General features: G+C 33.2%; 2 protein-coding genes across 3 annotated transcripts; both read right to left on the reverse strand.

The window, feature by feature from the left end:
- Window positions 1-320: 320 nt before the first annotated feature.
- Window positions 321-1,110, reverse strand: LOC132030394 (14 kDa proline-rich protein DC2.15-like). The gene has a single exon (XM_059420016.1). It carries the CDS (start codon window positions 1,027-1,029, stop codon window positions 610-612), a length of 420 nt encoding a protein of 139 aa, XP_059275999.1. The 5' UTR covers window positions 1,030-1,110; the 3' UTR covers window positions 321-609.
- A 13,347-nt stretch (window positions 1,111-14,457) lies between these two features.
- Window positions 14,458-21,191, reverse strand: LOC132030395 (NADH dehydrogenase [ubiquinone] 1 beta subcomplex subunit 8, mitochondrial). Of its 2 annotated transcripts, XM_059420018.1 has the most exons (5): window positions 20,931-21,191; window positions 20,730-20,816; window positions 18,588-18,683; window positions 14,760-14,854; window positions 14,458-14,619 (listed from the first exon to the last, which is right to left on the reverse strand). In XM_059420018.1, the coding sequence occupies exons 1-4, from the start codon at window positions 21,066-21,068 to the stop codon at window positions 14,798-14,800; spliced, it is 378 nt and encodes a 125-aa protein (XP_059276001.1). In that variant the 5' UTR covers window positions 21,069-21,191; the 3' UTR covers window positions 14,458-14,619; window positions 14,760-14,797. The 2 variants fall into 2 exon arrangements, with proteins under 2 accessions (XP_059276001.1, XP_059276000.1); XM_059420017.1 differs by having other exon boundaries at window positions 14,458-14,854; window positions 20,931-21,190.
- Between the last annotated feature and the right edge of the window lie 71 nt (window positions 21,192-21,262).

Genomic DNA, 21,262 nt, shown 5'->3' on the forward strand with positions numbered 1-21,262 from the left:
ACTCAACTTATAAATAAATACTTAAATTGTTAATCCATGTCCTTATTATATTGAACATTAGGAGCGGAGCCACGTTTAATCGAAAATTTAACTATACATAATAAATGTGGAGTAAGTCGTAAGAGTAAATGTTTTTTCATATCTTAATGTGGAAAATAATTTTTTAAAATTATATTTTTAATGATGTTATCGTGAATACAGTTTTAGAAATGAAATCTCATTGACAAATGTTGTAAGAATATATTTGGAATTGTGTTTTATTTCTAATATCAGAATTTTGTCTTTGATTGTTCATTTATTCCCCTTTTTGAATGCCCATATTGGTTACAAAATATTTTGTATACTCCACGGTCGAACGTTACATAAAACTCCACAACATAATAACTCACGATGAAAATGGGATCATACAACAAGAAGCAAGGCAACTAGCCTTCCTTCTAATCAATAAGAATAGACAACAAGAAGCAAGGCAACTAGCCTTCCTTCTAATCAATAAGAATAGACTACATGCAGTAACTCCTTTGAAAATAAGCAACTATATCTAAGCAGATAAAACACCAAACACACTGAAACAAGATATATGTTAAAGTGAAGAAATCTGGCTATAGCTTATGCGCATTGGAAGTTCTTGGGGACATACTTTCCACAGTTGTTGAGCAACAAGCTGAGGGAAACTGGAACATTCAGATTAATTCCCAACACATTGCCTTTAATAGCAGTGCAAAGGCAAACAGCAGCATCAAGGTCAGCAAGTCCTTTAATGAGAGAGCAACATTTAGTCTTGGCTGGGCTAGTTCCAACAAGAAGGTGCACTAAGTCATTCAACAAATTGGCACAAGCTTTTAGCTTTAGTGTGTCCTTTGGACACTTTCCCTTTGATGATGGGGTGGATGGGGTAGAGGGAGTGGAGGGTGTAGGGGTGGGGTTTGAAGTTGGTGGGCATGGGACAGAAGTGGAACTAACCATAGTGAAGAAGAGAACGTTCAATGTGAGAAGAAGAGCAATGGAGGATATAGCAAACTTAGCCATTTTTTTGAATTAGCACTTTCAAATAATTGAATGTGGCTAATTAGTAGTGAAAATGTTGTTTGCTTGGTGTTTGAAATGAATGAAATGAGTGGGTATTTATAGATAGATAGGATGGATGTTTTTGGCTATTTTTTGTCAATTTTCCGGAACTAATGGAGAAAATTGAGAGGCCCGTCTGCGGGTATTGAATGTAGCACTGTAGAGAATATCAAGGCACTCTGGCAGCACAACTTGAGATAAGACTAGTTATGGATTTTAAACTTTGGATTTTTATGAATTTCGTTAATCTTTTATTGTTTCTTTCTTGAATTGTCCTTCAATTCTCACGTGGGACTTGCATTATTCTGCTTGAAGGAATTAGATTTGGGTCACCCATATGGGTCAATTCGGATCCATATAAATATAAATAATAAATAAATATATATTTGCTATATATTTATTTTATATTAAAAGGATGAAAAGACACAACTGTTAGGACTGCTCCTGAACAGGTGTCTTGTGTTTGTTAAATAGGAGAGCAACTCCTGCGTATTGTTTATTCCAAAAATACAGATAAAAACTTCTCCTTCTTTTTTCTCTAATTCCCGCAGTTCACTTCAAGATTCTAGATTCTTCCCCGAAAGCAAGAACGAACATCTTTAACTAAGATATGCGATATAGATCGCTAGGCTATTATTTCGGTGTAGTTCGTGTTTCGTAACACGTGTGATTCTATTTTATTTGGTAGTGAAACGAATTCAATGATCCTGCAAACTTGTGTTTGATTTTATTCTTCACTGCTTAATAATTTGAACACAATTTGATGCGTATAGATATAGTTAATTACGTACGTACTGACCATAATGCTAGCTACTAAGTATAGTATGATATGTTAATTATACCAGACTAGCCACCTAGCACTAAACATAAAATAATAGCTCCACAATGACACGCGAAAGCTAATTAAGTGATATCACGGATTATAATCTGCTAATTAAGAAGAGGAACAAATTGGAGATCTTTGGCCATGTGAATATATGTTCGAGTATCCTCCTTAAGTGAAAAAAGAAAAAGATATTACTATTATTCCATCCGTCTCAATTTGTGTGGTAGTGTACATATTCAATTAGGCATGAAATTTAATAAAGAAAGAATTTTTTGAAATTAATGGTATAAACAAATTATAACATTTGTGTGACTATAAATTATTTTAAAAATAATATTTGTGTCGCTATAAACTATCTCATTAATAAAGTAGCAAAATCAGAAGTTAAAGTTATATATAAAGTATAACATTCTTCTTCTTCTTCTTCTTTTTTTTTTTTTTTCACTTTTCAGTATATGAGTTTCAACAAACTGTGGTACATGCATTGATGAATGAACTATTGTACGCTGCATTATTGTGGTCGTTGTCGATCTATTAGTTTGTCTGCTCTAATTTGTAAGACGTACAATACAAGTTCAATTTCTTCACTCTTTCTTTTATTTTATCTTTTCCTTTTTTTTCGTTTTTTTTTTCTTTTGAAGGTTTGTATATGGAGATGCCTTTTTTATGTATTTAAGGTCTAGCAGTAAAAATGATATCCATTATTTTTCACTACCAAATAATGGAAACTAGTAAACTATAGCACATGTTTATCGGGAGAAACCAAAAATGAAAGTTGGTTAGTACAATTCGACTAAATTTAAGCCTAAAATCTCTAGTTTTTCGCATCTCAACATGAATAAAATTTTATGTAACTAGAATTAAGAGCTAAGAGGTCATTTTGCACAGTGAGGATTTTTTCGTTAAACGAGATTTAATTAAAATCTATTAACATTGTAAATGAACTCTAATGCAATAAGAATAATTTAAAATATTTTATAAGTTTGCTTATCACATTTTTTATTTACTAATTTCATTGATTATGCTTAGTTACTTATATTCTAAACAAAATTGATGTTGTACAATAATTTATTTACACTGTCAGTGCATAAAAATCAAGGTGTATTTGGAAAACGATAGATCATTTGCATGACGACCTATTAATTTGTATGCTTTTTGGATTTTCCGATTTTTGGAAGGAACACAAAAGTTCCCTCAAATTTAATCTCGAAGGATTTGTCTTTTAGTGTGAATTGATTGACAAGCCAAATTTAAGTTCAATAATTCTCAACGAGGTAAGCACAGTTATTTTACTAATAAATCTTCTAATCCAAACAATTACCACTACAAAAAGAACGTGAAATTACGAGTAAATTTCTATTGGAAATTCGCTCGTCGTAATTTTGATGGACTTTTAGTCAAAAGTATCACAAAAAATAAAAAAAAAAAAAAAATGGATTGACAAAAACATCCATCAGAATTTCGCGGATCGATAGCTAGGTTCTGGGACATTTCTATTTTTCTTCAACCAGCTTGTGAACCATGGTCTCTTGGTTTCCATTCTTTTACTAGCTTTCTAAGCCGACAACTAGCTAACCCTAAGCTTCCAAGCATTTTAATCACATCTAAGTCTCTATTCAATTGTTTAATTTATTTATGTCGTGTCTTATGGACACACATAAGTATTCACAAAGCTGGAAAAAGCTCTTCATAAGCAGCGTCTGCTTTGGTTCAAAACGAATAGGTTGACAGTCTCGAACAAATGGAGAATTCTTTAACTTTGAAACTTTCTTTCCCTTTGATCCTTCATACATTCTTTGTCCTTTTTCGATTTGCCAAATTACAAATTAAAATGAAGTTCGAGAGTATACTCCCGTAGCGTGAACATCTCATGCCCTTTAACTATTTGATGGAAGAATAAATCGATTTTGTAACATTCTCTCTTTTCCTTCCCTTCCCTTAAATAGTAATAACTGTAATGAAATAATATTAAAAGTACACGACAATAAGGAATATAGCCAAAGAAGCTAGGGGAGAGACAAAGATTTTATTGCTCTTTCAATTTGATGTATAAATGAACTGAATTGATTTCCTATTTATAGAAGAAAAGAAGAAATTTGCGAGTTTTTTCGTAAAACTGCACCGAGGCTTTTCGTAAGCGACAGTTCGCCTCATTGAGCTACTTTGCAAGTTGCACGCGAGCTACTTGCAAGCTGCCTACTTGGTTGTAAGTTTATTCAATTGCAAGCTTATCCACGATATCATGTATTTGAATAGACATCCATAATACAATGTATTTATAACGTAACACTCCCCTTTGAATGTTTAATAATAGATTTTGTGCCTCGTTAAAACCTTACTAGGAAAAATCTAAGTGAAGGAAAAAGAGTGCATGTATCTAGTAATACGCATTGCTAGTTGCCTCATTAAAAACCTTACCAGGAAAATCCAAATGGGACAAAATCTTGGTTAAGGGAAAAAAAGTATACACGTATTTTACTCCTCCTGATTAAAGCATCACATAGTTCTTGAAGATGATGTACTCCGATCTTGTATACCAACTTATCATATCTTGAGGTTGGCAGAACATTTGTGATTAGAATTGTCAAATGATCATTTGACGAATTGGTTGATCTTTTGCATCTTCATTCCTTAGATAGAGTTGCATCATCACCATATAATATTGATGGAATCACGTCAAGTACATTCTTGACTTGCTACATAATCTATCTGCCGTATAATTCTATGATTTGACTGTCATGTAAATAACATGATATAACAGTAATCCTTCATGCAAATAGATAACATATCTGGCTTATGTCGATCAAATGAATGCCCTGTATATCCAAAACACTTGACAACATTTATTAGGATAAACACATTCATATCAGGGCTTTCATTTTCAATATGCAATCGATCTTATTTCAATATCTCTACGTAGGAGAGAAATTATATCTTGCTCATGGTTAAAGCAAGATAAATAAATGCATCAATTTCGTAAATATATGGTACTTCAGGACCAATATAATTTTCTTATTTCAACTTCTTTTAGCAGATAATCTATTGCTTCTGTAAACTCTTCAATGTACCCAATAATATTCATATGAAAGGTTCCGGCTATCATAAAGAGGGTAAACATAATCATCTTTGTTCCCTTCGTTAATGAATATTCACTAAGGTGATTAAATCACATTCACCTTATCTGATTTAATCCATATAAGGATTATGAGCAAGATCCCTAAGAACTTGTAATAACTGGACTGCAGGTCAAAAAAAGCTTTACACGTAACAAGATGCATCATATCACTTGGTAATTATTTCTAGGTCAGCATGCTTTAAGAGACGTAGAACCCAGATCCTCACAATCTTATACAAACCTTTGCTCTTCTCCTTTTTCAAGGATCATTATATTTGGAACCAATTGGTCTATCATGCTCTATGCATGTTGTAGACTCTGTCCTTCAAGGGACATTAGGAGCATTTTGTAGATGAAATATGAAATAGTTGGGTTAGCAAATGCTTCCAGCATTTTACTTGAATTATCTGAGGATCATAATGATGAAAGTTCACAACATATTTCTTAGTTGCATATTCTCTCCCCCTAATGTTAGAAAAACTAACACATATCCTCATTTTCTTTGGGAAATCCATCGGTGTGCATCGTGGTATATCCATTAATCATATATTGCACATCAAAATCTATAAGATGGAATTATCTAGTTCCTAACCCTGAACCAATTATGAGGGGAGAATTTATCATAATTTATTGGTCTGAAGCATACAAGTGTTGTTGTATGCAATATACCATATTTCAGACCAACATATGTGTTAACAAGGCTCAACTATGAAATCAAAGAAGGAAGAGGAGAGAATCAGATATGAAGAGAAAAGAGAATGGGAGCTTTGCTTCATTCATACTCAGATGAAAAATATCTAAAATGTACAAAGCTACATGTAATGGAAGAGTTACAAGTATTTATACTATTCCTAACCGACTAACTCCTACTCAATGATTAAGTAACTAACTACTAATTACTTTGTAACAAACTTCTAACAGTTGTCACCACCTAATAATTAAGTTACATCCACCTTGGAACCACTGGACCCCACTTCTTCAATATGAAGCTCTGTTCTCGTAAGCAATGGTTTATTTATATTATGGAGGCATCCAATGCCAAATCAGCTTAGATATAAACCATTATCAAGATGAATTTTCTTGATTACACAATCTGGAAATTGTGCTTCCAACTCAATTATTTTGAACAAGCAACTTTGTAAATGTCAAACCACAGGTTGAAAATAAACGCACATGTGACCGTCTCATAGATGCATCTATTAAAGACATCACATCGCAGGTGAAGGGGCCCACATTCACCTTTTATATTTTTCAAAATTTAGGGGATTCAATCCAACATTAGCTGGTGTAATCAACGTAACACGATAGCAAGCAACACAAACAAATTCTTGAAGACTCTTCGGGTTCTTTAATATATTTCGAATACTCAATTAGCACATCAGATTTAAATCATGACAACCAAAATGGTCTTGTCAACTGATAAAATTGTTTGTACCCGTACACTGCAAGTTTACCATGACGAGTGCTATTTATTTTAGTAAACTTCTGGTTTACTATTGCATGAGATTTTATGTCGTAAACTTCTAGTTTATTTTGACATGTTATCCCATCATGCTCGGGTAACATTTCATATACGTATTTCTTACGCATAGTAACTTGAAGATATTCAACCTTCCAATCATTTGTAGTCTCAATATGATAACCAATTTTATTGCTAGTAAACTTCAAGTATACTATGATCTGTATTCCGATCGTAACGATTATGATCTAGGACAAATGATGCAATCATATATAACCTCTTCGAGAGACATTAATTTATTTACCATAAAAAGATATTATTTGGACACTGCTGGTGTCATGATAGTTTCTAGTACACATAATTTTTAGATACTTCTCGTATCACGAAAGAAAATTTGGTTAGACGCTACTGGTGTCATGAAAGAAAACACTGATCAAATGGAAATATAAAGACAATTTTAAACTATAAATTACATAAAGTAAACGTTAAGCTTTAAACTTCAGTATTTCAAATATTTCGTTCAAGGAGATTAGCTATTAACAGCTGGATATTTTGTATCAAAGGCAATTACGTAATAATCACATTCTTTAGGAAGAGATACATTAATATTTATTTCCTTCAAGGAAATCGATAACAACTAACCATAATGTATCAATGTGGTTATAGTAGAAAGCATTCTGCTCTGCTCCCTTTTGCCTTAGAATGATATATACTTTAATAAAATCATTTAAGATATTTGTACATACGACAGGTACATGTTGCAACGTCTTAGTTTCATACCACAAAAATAACATATATATTCCTTGTATTTTATCTCTCCATGAGAAAGGTTGTGATATTTCTTCATTCACTTTGAAGAATGAGACCTGATTATTTAAATGTGCTTGAAATACAACTCATCAGTAGCTCATTATTTTTCCCACGCACGATAAGACATTGCATCTGATATTGTCTCAGATATACTGCCGATTCTGTCAACTTCAGGAGTACAGTTTCAAAGTTTTACAACTTTAGGAGTAAAGTTTAAAAGTTTACTACTTCGGGAGTAAAGTTTACAATTTTACTACTTCGGGAGTAAATTTAAAAGTTTTGACTACTTCGGGTATAAAATTTAAAGTTTTACTACTTTGGGAGTAAAGTTTAAAGTTTTAGTACTACTTCGGGAGTAAAGTTTAAGGTCCACTACTTCAGGAGTAGGGTCCAGAGTTTTGCTACTTCGGGAGAAAATTTTCGATTTTACTACTTGGGGAGTAAAACATAGAATATTCAGAATATTTCTTCTCAATTATTCTACCTCTTCTGGAGACGAGTCGTGATATTTTTACAACCAAATACACATTTATGTTTATAGGCTTTACTACATACTATCACATTCACTTCAGAAAATGGATTTGTATTTATATCATTTATCAAAAGTTCTCATTCTTCAGGAATGAGACATATCTAGACGTGCCTTAATCAAATTAAAAAAATAATGGCTTACAATCTTTTGTAAAATACTGCTACTTTAGAAGAACATCGAAGATATGATGTAGAAAATTCTTCTCTCACATATATTCAGTTGTAATCACAAGAAGCCTGAAAATATCATCACTTCCGGTGGCCATAAACTTAACAAGGTAATACTAAATAGATAACGAAAATTACCTTTGAAAGTGACGAATTCTGCTGATACTCGAAGGCACCCAAGAACCATAAAATTAATGTCCAATAACTATCGAAATTACGGCAACAAAATTTTCAAGGAACATCAAATGAGGAGTAATATACAAGGATTCTATTTCTGTAGCTTATTAATATTTCTAAGGTATCAAATACCTTTTCTTTCAATACCACTGTGATCTACTTATTATTAACATCACTAGAATTAACAAAATAAGTAACACAACGATTATCACCATCAACTAATGGGTGATGATATATATCCCACCTGTTTTGATATATCATTCATCGTTCAGCTTAAGGAAACGGATTCAAATTCGACCATAATTACTTACTTGAAAATTGGTTTGAGAATGGTACTCTCACCGTTCTACGAATCTTTGAACCAATTCACTCTGATCGTTTCAAAATATTTGCCTAACGGAGAATCTCGTGCTAATAACGTGTTATGAAATAATATTAATTAAAAGTACACGATAACAAGAAATATAGTCAAAGAAGCTAGGGGAGAGAGATATATTATTGCTCTTTCAATTTGATGTATAATTAACCGAATTGATTTCCTATTTATAGAAGAAAAGAAGCACTGCAGCGCTTTTCGGGAAGTCAACATGGCGAGGCTTTTCTCTCCCGACAACCGCCTTACTTGGCCTATTTCTTGCAGTTTGCCTACTTGAGCTACTTGAAAATTGCTTACTGAACATTTGAAAGTTTCTTGGATTATTCTGAGTTTATCTAATTGCAAGCTTATCCAGTAAAATTATGTATTTAAATGGACATACATAATACGGTGTATTTATGACAATAAAAAAATCAAAAAAATAAAATAATAATTATAAGTTAAGCACAAATCCACTTCCCCATGAAATAAGTTGCAATAACCTTTTTCATAAGTCGTCTAATGGTGCTCCACTTAAAAGAAAATAAAAGGCAAAAGTAAAAAGTTCATATGAAAAGGCTCAAATACAGCCAATACATTCGACCGCATTACCGAAATCAAATAGTAGATCAGATATCTATGGACTTCGTTTTCAAGAATTAAATGGGATCATTTTTTTTATATATATAATTGTCTCTTATTGTAAATCTCCAAAGTCCTATCAATGAGATAAAAGGACAAAAGAAATATTCTGTCACCTTTGATGAACTTCTAGACACGTATTGAGGCATCTTGATTGTGCATGAAAACCAACAAACAGATAGTATAGTGAATTCCTGTGGTTTACATTAAATATTCAAAAATTAGCTAAAAATAAGTATTTCTTGCAATCTCAAACCCGTCGTGACTCAAAAGTCCAAAATCATGTTTATTTTATTATAAGAGCTAATAAAGCTAAATATAAGTTAAAAGAAATCATTTAATCCCACATTAGGAGCTAGTTTGATGACCTCATGATAGGGTCAATATTTGTGTTCTTTTTTGTGTGTGTCGAATTATAGACAGGCCACGAGCCACGATCTTTCACATATATACTAAAAAAAAATAAGAAGAAAACGGCTTCTAGGGATAAGCTCAATTGGCAAAAATTAAGGGATTTGCGTTCGGACAAAATTCAACAATAGCCAGTTTTCGAAAGTCTTGACAATGTATGAATTTCGAACTTAAAAAGTGAAACTCTATCTCAGTATCCTACCATGGATTACAAAAATTATGAAACTATCGTAGATTTTTCACTCGTTTAAGTTTGAAATCCATGACACTATTATAGTGTTTCCGCATCAACAGTGGTTTTTCAATGAATTTTTACACTGGCTATTTTTCAAAGATCGGTTCAAAAAGTGGTTGGCCTGTACAATTCTTACATCGGTCGCATTTTTGAGCTCGGAATTCCTCGATCAATCTATGAAAGCTATAAAAAAGAAAGAAAAGCGCAAAGAAAAGAATTGGCTACGCATAAATCTATGTATCATGCCAAATGAACTAAGTCTAGTATTTTAATGGAGAAGGGTATAAAAACGGGTCCATCATTACAGAGTTTCGACAATTGCGATTGGGGCAATTTGCAGGATTGCCCTTCGCTGGGGGTGGTCTTTAATTTTTGTCCCTCAAATTGGTGGTCTTTAACTTTTGCTCTTAAGGCCCAAATTCTGTCTTGCATGTAGGGGTGGGCATAAATATCGAAAACCGAAAAACCAAACAGAACCGAATCAAACCGAACCGAACCGAATTAGTTTGGTGCGGTGTTCGGTGTCTACTTTCAAAAAACCGAAATTAAAAAAACCGAACCGAAAAATCGAAGAACCGAACGCCCACTCCTACATAAAGACTATTGCTGCCTGTTATACAAATATTTCATGTTTCATAAGTATTCATTATCATCAAACATTACTAACAAAATTGTAAGCGTGATGTTCCAGAAATTTCATTTTAATATCTTGGTTGTCTACAACTTCATTTTGTAAAATGATTTTCAAGAAGTTTATGAAACTGATGCATTAACTTTCCATGCCATAGCTGTATGGAATAGAAACTATTGTGCAATTCAAGGGCATCTTATTAAAGCAAAGTTACTATTTCTCATCTTGTAAACTCATAACTCAACACTGATATGTGACATAAACTTCATGCACGCTAAAATCTATGAACAAATGAATATTTTTTTATGCAGTGCCTTGTTGGTACTTAAGCTAGAAAAACCGAAATCGAACCGAACCGAACTTTAAAAAATCGAACCGAACTGAATTAGTTTGGTGCGGTGTTCGGTGTCCACTTTCAAAAAATCGAAATTAAAAAATCGAACCAAAGTTTGAGAAAACCGAACCGAAGAACCGAACGCCCACCCCTACTTGCATGGGAAGATTTGCAGAATATTTGCATTGCGATTTTTTTTTTTTTAATCAATTTAAAGGACAAAAATTAAAGACCACCCCAACTGAAGGACAATCCGCAAAAAAAAAAAAGTTGCTATTGGCCCAAAAGGTTGGCACCAGACCGGTGCCTTAGTAATTAAAAAAATGAAGAAATTAAAACAAAATTGAAAATATAAAATTTGTGTATTCACATGAACCCTAATCAAGGGATGTGCTTTCAATTTATTGACTATGCTGGAAGACCTAAATGTGGGGGAGAAAAACCACACGTTCACTCAAAAAGAATTTTCCAAGTTGCAACAATGCGATAAAATGTAACGCGGAATTCCATTTGGTTGAAAACCAAGTCTTTTTTAATATTTTTTTCCACGCCGGTAAAAACAAAATGAATGCATTGACTGGGAACTTTTGTACCCTAATGAGAGAGTACGTGTGTAAGTTATGAACTATGAGTAGCTCCATCAAAGAAATATCTAAGATTTTTGTAAAGACTCAAAAGGGAATACTTTGATATGACAAGTAAACGTGCCCTCGAGGCACGGTTTACTAAAGCCATGCTGCATCCTTCCGTGTGTCTAGAGATAAAGCTAGAATTTGAAATTTATGTGTTCTTAAAATATCATCAAGTTAATTTATAATAATAACTTGATTGACAATTAAATATTTATATATTTGAATTTCTTAGTACAACTTTGAATAAATGCTACTAACCAGATGAAATCGTAGATAAAAGCTAGATCCACTCTACCAGTCAGAGATATCGGAAGAAAAACCTAAGATTCGAACATATAAAATTAAGGCTTAATGCATATGCGGCCCCCTAAACTTGATCCTTTTTTTCATTTTCAAGACCTCAACTAAGTGTTATTCTATTGAACTCCCGAATTGGCCTCAGTATGTAATACTATCAAAATGTAATCCGACTTACATAGCATATATATGGTGAGTTTCATTTTTTTTTAGCCTTGCGTGTGAATGTCAATCGCATCCTACTTGAAAAATCCAACCAATTAAAACACCCCACCCATTTTAATTATACACATCAAATAGAAAAAAGTGTGTTACTGTGTTATACAAGTGAAGAAACACCACTTAACCCAATCAAATAGCAAAACTGAAAAATAAGAAATCAAAATTGGTAACTAAAACTGAAAAATAAGAAACCAAAATTGGAAAATAAAAACCCAAAACTGAAAAATAAGAAACCAAAACTGGAAACCAAACTGAAAATTAAAAACCAAAACCAAAACTTAATATCCGATGTATAATTAAAATGGATGGAGTGTTTTAATTGGTTGAGTTTTCCATGTACGATGCGATTGACAATCACGCGCAAGGCTAAAAAAAATTGAAACTTACCATATATGTTACGTAAGTTAGATTATGTTTGATAGACACATTTGAGGCCAAGTTCAGGGGTTCAATAGGAACAACACTTAATTGAGGTGCCAAAAAAAAAAAAAAAAAAAAAAAAAGAAGAAGAAGAAGACAATTTTATGGGGTCAAACATGCATTAAGCCTAAAATTAAATTAAGTTGTTTTCTAAGTATGTTTTGTTATATATAGTCGGCAGTACAGCTGGGAATTATGGAGTGCATGAATACTGCACCTGCACTTCATATTTGAACCTACAAACCTCTAAAAGTATGATGCTGTATAAGCTAACTTACCTGTTTCGGTTATTCTGTTGTGTACTTACCGTCTTTATTAGTACAGTATTGGGTAACTATATCTATCAAGGCATTTAACTAATAGAAAAAATAAGTAATGTTTTTGTCTCTATTATGATATTTAAACCTTGATTTTAAGATTTGCACCCATTTTATTGACTAATAGATCACATTCGTAAGTCCAACCTTAAAACTATCTTCGAACGGCCTTTGTTGCTATAAAACAAATTCTTCTTATCTCAAGAAGATTCAACAATTTATACATAATTTTTATTTTTACCTTACTAGCAACATAAAATTTTCGGACTATGGAGATTGAACTCCCTACGGACCATATAGCTCTACCTGGACTCTAGCTCAGTAGATTCTTCCCCGGTTGAAGATTGTTACCTCCAATGGTGAAAATATACCTTAACATTTATGGGGTTAAAATTGCCCAATTTTTTTTTAATCTGGTCAAACCGTCCAAAAGATAAGATGTATTATACAATTAGCCGGCCGATCACAATAGGTTAAAACCAAATTAACCGTCATATTGGATAGAAATAGCATTCAATGGTCCTTTTTCGGCTATGTCTCTAAAAAAATAGCCATTGTAATGGAATATCAAATTCCACAGGTGAAACTCCATGGTAACGTCCTTGAGACTCAAAAAATTTTACCAATATAATTTGAATCTCCATAATACTAGCTAGTGCTTTTTAAAATTACAAGGACTCAAAATAGGCTACTTGTGAATTTTATCCCAAAGTTGTGGACCATAAATGGCCAAACGAGAGTGCTCAACTAGTTGTCAACCCAACACCAAAGGATGAGATGTGGTAACGAGAGTGCTCAACTAGTTGTCAACCCAACACCAAAGGATGAGGTGTGGTGGATTGGGTTGCTTCTCTCTTAATCAGAGATTTCGGGTTTGAGTCCTAAGTATGAAAAAATCCTTGATAGGGAGCGCTACCCCAGAAATGAGCCTTATTCGGCGCGAATCCTGATATAATTGAACTCCAGTGTAGACATCGGACACCGGGTGGGAGACAAAAAAAAAAAAAAAAAATAGTTGTCAACTCACTGTTTGAAAACCCAACACAAAGGTACTCAGTTTCGAACTAAAAGATGAAATAAAAGGTCAAAGAAAACTTCTTTTGACCCAATTTTACTACGAAGTTGTTTAAGGGATCTTTATTTGTCTGAGTTGAGTTATGATTATTTCATACATACTCATGATTATTTCATACATACTCGTGTCAGTGATCCGACATAGTTTTCAAACAGGTTGAGTTATTGAGTTACAGTGGCACTCGAACATTTATTATAACTTTGTAAGAAACCCATTGCAACCACCCAATATCAACTCCAGTTACCCATTTGACAGCCCGAAGGAGGCGGCGTTACAGTCACAGGTCCATAAGCTTTCAGGTTTAGAATCAAAGATTATTATCTGATATTTTGACTTTCATCGTTATTTCCCAATAATTGGGCAACCATTTTGCCAACGTGTAGCATTTAAATTTATCTTCAAGGATTCATGGTTAGTGTTATGACTTGTTGCAACGGCCCAATTTGATGGCTCTGCAGATTATAGAATGCTTATCAAGTTACTCTGAAAAGAGGAGCATTAAGAAGAAAAAGTATGGGTAGGCCGAAAAAGTACACACAAATTTACATGGTGCACCCTACCCTTTTTTAAGACAAATTCCACAAAGAATCAAAGACTACTTCTGTTACCCTTTTATTAATTACTACTAAACGAGCCCCAAGTTTAATTCAAAGAACGGCGAGACAAAGTTTAATGCAAAAAAAAAAAAAAAAAAAAAAAAAAAAAAACAAATGTTACTGTAATAGAAATACCGACTGTGCTGAATGTTCATTGTCTTATCAATCATCGACAGTAATTTCGTTTATTAAGCTACCATGGAAAAGTAATACTTCCAACAATTGTTAGATATCAAAGAGGCAGTCCATCTATTACGATTATAACTACATTCCATACTAGCCAAATCAAACTTTCAGATATGAAATAATTCAGCATAATCACCAAAAGCAAAACCAGTGTAAACTTGTTGGTTGCAAATGTCAAACCAAGATTTATTTTCATTGTTTCAAGCCTTACAGTTTGATACATGAGATTTGATACATGAGAAGAAATGCAGGAATCACATTTGCGGATCCAATAGCAACTACATCCAAGCTCAGGGTTCTCCGCCAAGCTCCACTCTTAAGTTGTCATATGGATAGACCTTTGGGGTCTGCTCATACCAAAAACAGAGGTCACAGAAAAAGTAAGAAAATGGTCAGCCAACAAAAATGAAGATGACAGGGAAAGTTAAAGGCAAAAGTTTTATGATGATGAAATGATGAGGGGGGTTGCAAGCAGTTTGGACTGACTAAATAGAAGTAAAAGCACCTTGGCACAGTATGTAATCCCTAAGGTATTTGTATTTGAGAATGGGAATACTCTCAAGTAGTGATTGTGGTAAAAGCTAGCATTATTTTTTTGAAACTGGTAACTTTTAAAAGCTAGCATTATTTACTGAAAGCCAGCTCTAATTGCACCATTCAAGAAGGGAGAGAGCCCATGTGTCCTACCCGCCCCCCTTTCCCAAAACCCTTAATTGGAAGAAGGTGGTGATCCAATGACATTCCCCCATTAGTAGGTGGAAGCCATGTGTACCTCTCTCAAATGATTTTCCCTTGAAGCTTAGGATAATGATAAGTGCCAGTACTGCTCAAAGCGCAATCTCGAATGCTCTTCCTTAAATTTAAATGCTCTAATCTTTATTTTTTAAGAATAGAACTTTTTTTCATCTTGTAAATGAATAACCCTTAAACTCCAGATAGTACCATATGACATGTTGAAAACACTGTCATCTTCACAAATTTCCATAGATACAGCGAAGACAGCGGTGCAATGTAGTTATGACAATAGCACAAAGCAAATTAACAACACTGAGCCAACAGTTAACAGTTGCAAATATAGGCAGCAAAAAACATTCAACAATGAGGATGATCAGTAAAAAGAATATTAAAAAAAAAAAAAAAAAACACTTGAAACCATTATATTATATTATTTCTAAAACAAAAGGCTATGAGACTTCATCTATGCCTGCCTAGCAAATCACAATAAACAGCGAAAAACTTTATGATTATCGCAAAAACCTAAAAGAAAGCTACTGCATAACCAGTAGGGCTGGGCGTTCGGTCGGTTCTGTTCGGATTCACAAATTCGGTTCGGTTTTTTGGTTTTCGGTTTGTAAAAAATGGAAACCGAAACCGAACTGAAATAACTTCGGTTCAATTCGGTTTTTGCAATTTCGGTTCGGTTTATTCAGTTCGGTTTCTTCGGTTTAGATATGGAAACTTTCCCACAGCTACAAGTAGGAGTTTGGACAATTTCTAGCAATTTTTAACAAACATAAGCTAAAACTAGCTACAGGTATTGGGATGCTAAGCTCACAGGAAACAGTACAAACAGAGAAAGCAACTAGTGCTACTGCCTACAAGTGAGATTACAGTAAGAAACTAGCTACAGGTAATGGGATGGTCTGGGTCATGGGAAATGGCAGAGGAAGAAATTGCTACTAGTCCAATCTTATATGTTAATGATATATGGCTCATTGTTATTACATGTTCTTTGACCAGTAGTTAACAAATGTTAAAGGATATATGTCTCATTGTTATTAGTTTATTACTCATGGGCAGAAGTGAACCCAATATATTAATTGTTATGTATATATGTTTCATGAAAAATATGGCTTACTTAAAATTCGGTTTTTCGGATTAACCGAATTAAAATTTGCATAAACCGAAAACCGACCCGAATTGTTGAAATCCTATAAATTAAAACCGAACCGAAACCGAACACATCAAAAAACCGAAATTAAAAAAGTTCGGTTCAGTCGGTTTTTTCTGTTTGAACCGAAATATGCCCAGCCTTAATAACCAGTATTGGTAAAGAACATCTAGCATGAATTTACTGCACAAATAAAATAAAAAGGAAACAGATAATAACTTGCATATGAAAATTTAGTTAGTCTATCCCTGATATGATGCAAGACGCCCCTTTTTCTGTCCTTCATCCAACATTTATCATCTATTAGCACTGCAGCACGAAAAATTAAATATATTTACTTGAGTAAAACCATGGGTTTCTACAATGACCTATAATCTGACCGAGTAAAAAAACATATATCTTTTGATGAAACAAGGGCGGTTTCACTAAAACAGCATCCAGAGGATGCAAAATACAAAAGGAGATAGCTCCAGTACGAGACATCTTCCACACACACTTTAAGGAACTAACAAAATCTCTGAGTAGGTCACTGTTATGTCAATAACGTAAGTTATACCAGCAAAAAAGATATGAAAGACATCTAGATGTAAAGATATATTACGGGTAAACAACGATATATTACCTATACTTCTGTAATAAAAAACAAAGATGCTTTACCTGATTAAAGGAGGTATCGGAGAGAGGGGAGAGTGAGAAATAAGAGGAACACTGTGCAAAGTAACTTGAATACCAGCGTTGATTTATTTTTCACTTTCTAATCAAACTTTACTGAGCCAACGACTAAGTATGGAAAAGACATTTATTTTTCACTTTCTAATCAAACTTTACTGAGCCAACGACTAAGCATGGAAAAGACACAACCTAAGGGATGCTCACATCTCAAGATAGAATACTACCCAGTTAATCATCTGCACTTCCTCTTAGCTAGCACAATTTGCAATAAGGGTCGAACTAAATTCTTTCTTCAACTCTACTAACATAGCTTCAAATGGGTTGGGGGAATGCACCCACTGAAAAGTGCAATGAAAAGATCAAGATTTGGATTCACTTCAAATATCTCCCCTCCTTATCTTTAACGGGATCGAAACAACTTTTATAAATAATAACACAAACCTGAGCGTTCCAATATTCAACTATAGCAACTCATTCTTTAGATCAGGAATAGCTTTTCTTATCTATTTTATCTCATGCTCCCACTGGGAAGAATGGAAGCACCATTTTTTTAAAGCAAGAACAAAATCTAGTGATTGCCACAGGACTTCATTTTCCAGCTTGTGCAAGGCAGGGTAAAAAAGAAGGAATTTAGCGAGAAGAAGTAGCAAAGGAATATTTCCGTGGGGAAAAAAAAAAAGTAAAAAACATATGATAGGAAACTCTAATTGATCAAATCCAGGTGGAGAATTCAAACACAAGCTACCAGTGCTTGAAGTGCATGTTTTAGGTTAAGAAAAGCTAAATCTTTAAGGTGGTGGATAGCAAAAAATTCAGATTCTAGCTCTACCAATCCTTGGAGTACTACACTGCAGATATTTTCCCCATCCCACTGGAGGCTTTCTTTTTTTGGGAGAAATAACCAAAGGCATTACAACTAGAGGTGGTTTACTGGACTGCATATAGGTGGTAAAGCCTTAGGCAACCCTCCTTGTCACTGATGGTTTAGCTGAAGGTGCATGTGCCCCAGGACTGCGGAAGAGTTGACAGAGGGTGAGGACACCGAGAGAATCAGGTAGATGCTCAGGTGGCGCAGTTGGGGACTAGGCATTTGTTAAGCTTGGTAAGCCAAAGTACGTGGATAGTTTTGCCATGAACAAGTAATACTTCTCTTCTTGGTTTTCAATCCTAGCATGACATCATTCTGCCATAACACCTTAATATTTCCATAAAAGATTTCCCCACTTAAAAGGAGATGATCACATAATATAATAAAAACCATGTGATTCTGGCCATTTAGCCACACAACAAAGAAACCACAGCTGCAAAGAGTTTTCTTTACCATTCAAGCTCAACAAACAACTTAAAGTAAACTTTGCCACATGTCAATATAGCAACCAACATACAAGTCCATCCATAATAAGCACACACAAGAAAGTGCAGCTCACACAGCATAGTATAGTAATGTCATCAAAGCATAACTATAATTCACATTGATATGAAAAAACTGAAATAGAATTCAATAAATGTAGACTTACAAATGGGATTTTGGAGGCTTTGTCATTCCAAACAGCTAACAGTCCAAGCCCAGCAAAACAACTCAATCCACCGCATAACCAAGCCAATGCCTCATACTGACATTAAAAGCAATTAAAGAATCTTCAAATATCGTTAATAATTAATTTGACTAACAAAAAAGAAAAACTTATAATTATTAACTATAAAAAAAAAAAACATGAAAAGTGCGATCAAATATAAATCTTCGGTCGAAAGAACGAGTCAATTCCTTATATGGTCACTCAACTTAAGGAAATTACCTACTAAAGTCATTTATCTTTTCTTTGTTCCTCATATGGTCATTGAAGTTTATGCATTTGCCTTATAAAGTAACAAGGGTCAAAAGTCACTTTAAAAATAAAAGAAAAAGGGCCAAAGTAGTCCCTTAAGTTTTGGACTTTGAGTTAAAACATCCCTTATTTTTTAACACCGAAAAATAATAGTCCTCCAACTATTTTTCACTTTCTTACTTCGTAAATTAGATTGTGTTCGTCATATAGGTAAGTTCATAATCTAGATTATTAAAAAGAAAAAGAAAAAAAAGTTTAAAAAAAAAAAAAAAGAAAAAAAAAAGGAAGAGTGTTAATATGCTAAAAATTTTAAATGAGATAAAGGGAAGAACAACTATTGTTTGAAGTTGCGAGAGCTATTTAATTTTTTTGGCAGGGTTGTAGGGGGGAAATAATTTTCACCCAAATAATATTACAAGATTGAAAAAAAAAAAATTGAAGTACGCAATGATGATATAGAATCTCCTTATTTCACGTGACGAATGACTTATATTATTAGGATAATATCCTTATATATGCATCTATGTGTTTTTCTTTACAAAAATGCTTTACGATTAATTTTACATATGACTTTTTCCTATTAGGACCTAGTTTTTTTGTTTGAAGGAACTCATCTTCTTCCTTATTAATTATGAATGTCCTGGCAATAATTTCTACCGTAGAAGAAACTAATTTAAACTATTTTATCAAAATAAAGATTACTCATAAAATGAGTGAATAGAAAATATTATTTTATTTTTGAACTCCTAAGTTTCCAAGCAAATAAAGTACATATAGGCTATTTCACATTCTTCTTTTAAAAGTGATAAAATGAAAAAGTTTTTTTTTCATTTCTAAAATTATTAGTCACAATTTTTTGTGTGTTTCATTACTTTTAATACCATAATTAGAGTTGAACTAAAATTGTATTATTTTGTATCATTAAAAGGTTCTTAGTTTTTTATGTTAAAGAATAAGACTATTTTAGTTGAAAATGCAAACATAAGGAACTACTTTGACCCTTTTTCTTTTATTTGTAAAGTGACTTTTACCCCTTGTTACTTTGTAAGGCAAATGTATAAACTTCAATGACTATATGAGGAACAAAGGGTAGATAAATGACTTTACTAGATAATTTGCTTAAGTTGAGTGACCATTTGAGGAATTGACTCTCAAAAGAACTAACCTTTCCAACAGAGATAAAACCCTCAGATTTCACATAGTAAAATCTTCAGGTTTCAGATTATAATTATGACTACCAACAAAAATAAAAAGTTGAAATCTCTAAACGGCGAAAAATGAGCTGTGGATTAAAAGACATTAAAAAAGGCAGCTCGGTGCACAAAGCATCCCGCGTTAGCAGTATCTGGGATATAACAGATATAGCATCTTCAAATTTCACATATTAAATCGTCAAGTTTTAATCTACTATCAAAAATTAAGATTGTAAATGGTAAAAACAATAAACATGGGATTCAAATAGGAATCATAATCAGAATATCTACCCTTTCAAACATCAGCAATCAAATCTTCGATACACATTAAAACTAATCTGACTATCAAAAAATGAAAATTGTAAACAGTAACAAATGAAAATATGGGATCAAAAACAAAACAAAAAAAAAAAAAGCAAACCTTTCCAACAGATATAACATTTTCAAATTTCACATATTAAATCTTCAATGCTTAATCTACTATCAAAATTAAGATTGTAAATCAGTTAATCAGAATATATAACCTTTCCAAAATCAACAATCAAATCTTCAATACACATTATAACTAATTAACAAATGAAAACAATGGGAATTGAAAAAACAAATCTTAAATATAAAAAAATTTTAAAAAAAATCAAACCTTTCCAACGGTATCTGCTATTCGATCAATACAAGGCTCAGGAAAAGGAGTACCGTTGTCCCATATAAGTTCATCATTCACTTGAAGCTACAATTACAATTAGGGTTTGTCAATCAAATAAAATATCTTATGAAGTAAAGAAAAAAAACAATTGAATCTAAGAAATTATAAGTACTGTGTATTTATAGTAGTGTTTATTACCGGCTTATCAGGTACAATGTGTTTGCCGACGGGAAGGCCCATACCGGCGCGTGTACGAAGAGAAGATGCGGCGGCGCGTGCAACGACGCCGTTTCCGCCCATGATGCGTGTAGCTGCATTGCTTAATCTACCAGCCATTTTTCCGATGATCGTGACCGTTCGTTTCTCGGCGATGGTTCAATTCGGAATTCAACGATTTGTGATTCAGTTCAATGTTCTTTGGCTAATCCCTAGTAGAGATTTTGTGATTCAGTTTAATGTCCAAACGACGTCGTTAAGATACTTCTCATTTTACCTTTTGGTCCTAGTTTTAGTGTGACTTCTAGAAACAG

This window comes from Lycium ferocissimum, chromosome 9 (genome assembly GCF_029784015.1).
Source record: "Lycium ferocissimum isolate CSIRO_LF1 chromosome 9, AGI_CSIRO_Lferr_CH_V1, whole genome shotgun sequence".
NCBI lineage: Eukaryota > Viridiplantae > Streptophyta > Magnoliopsida > Solanales > Solanaceae > Lycium > Lycium ferocissimum.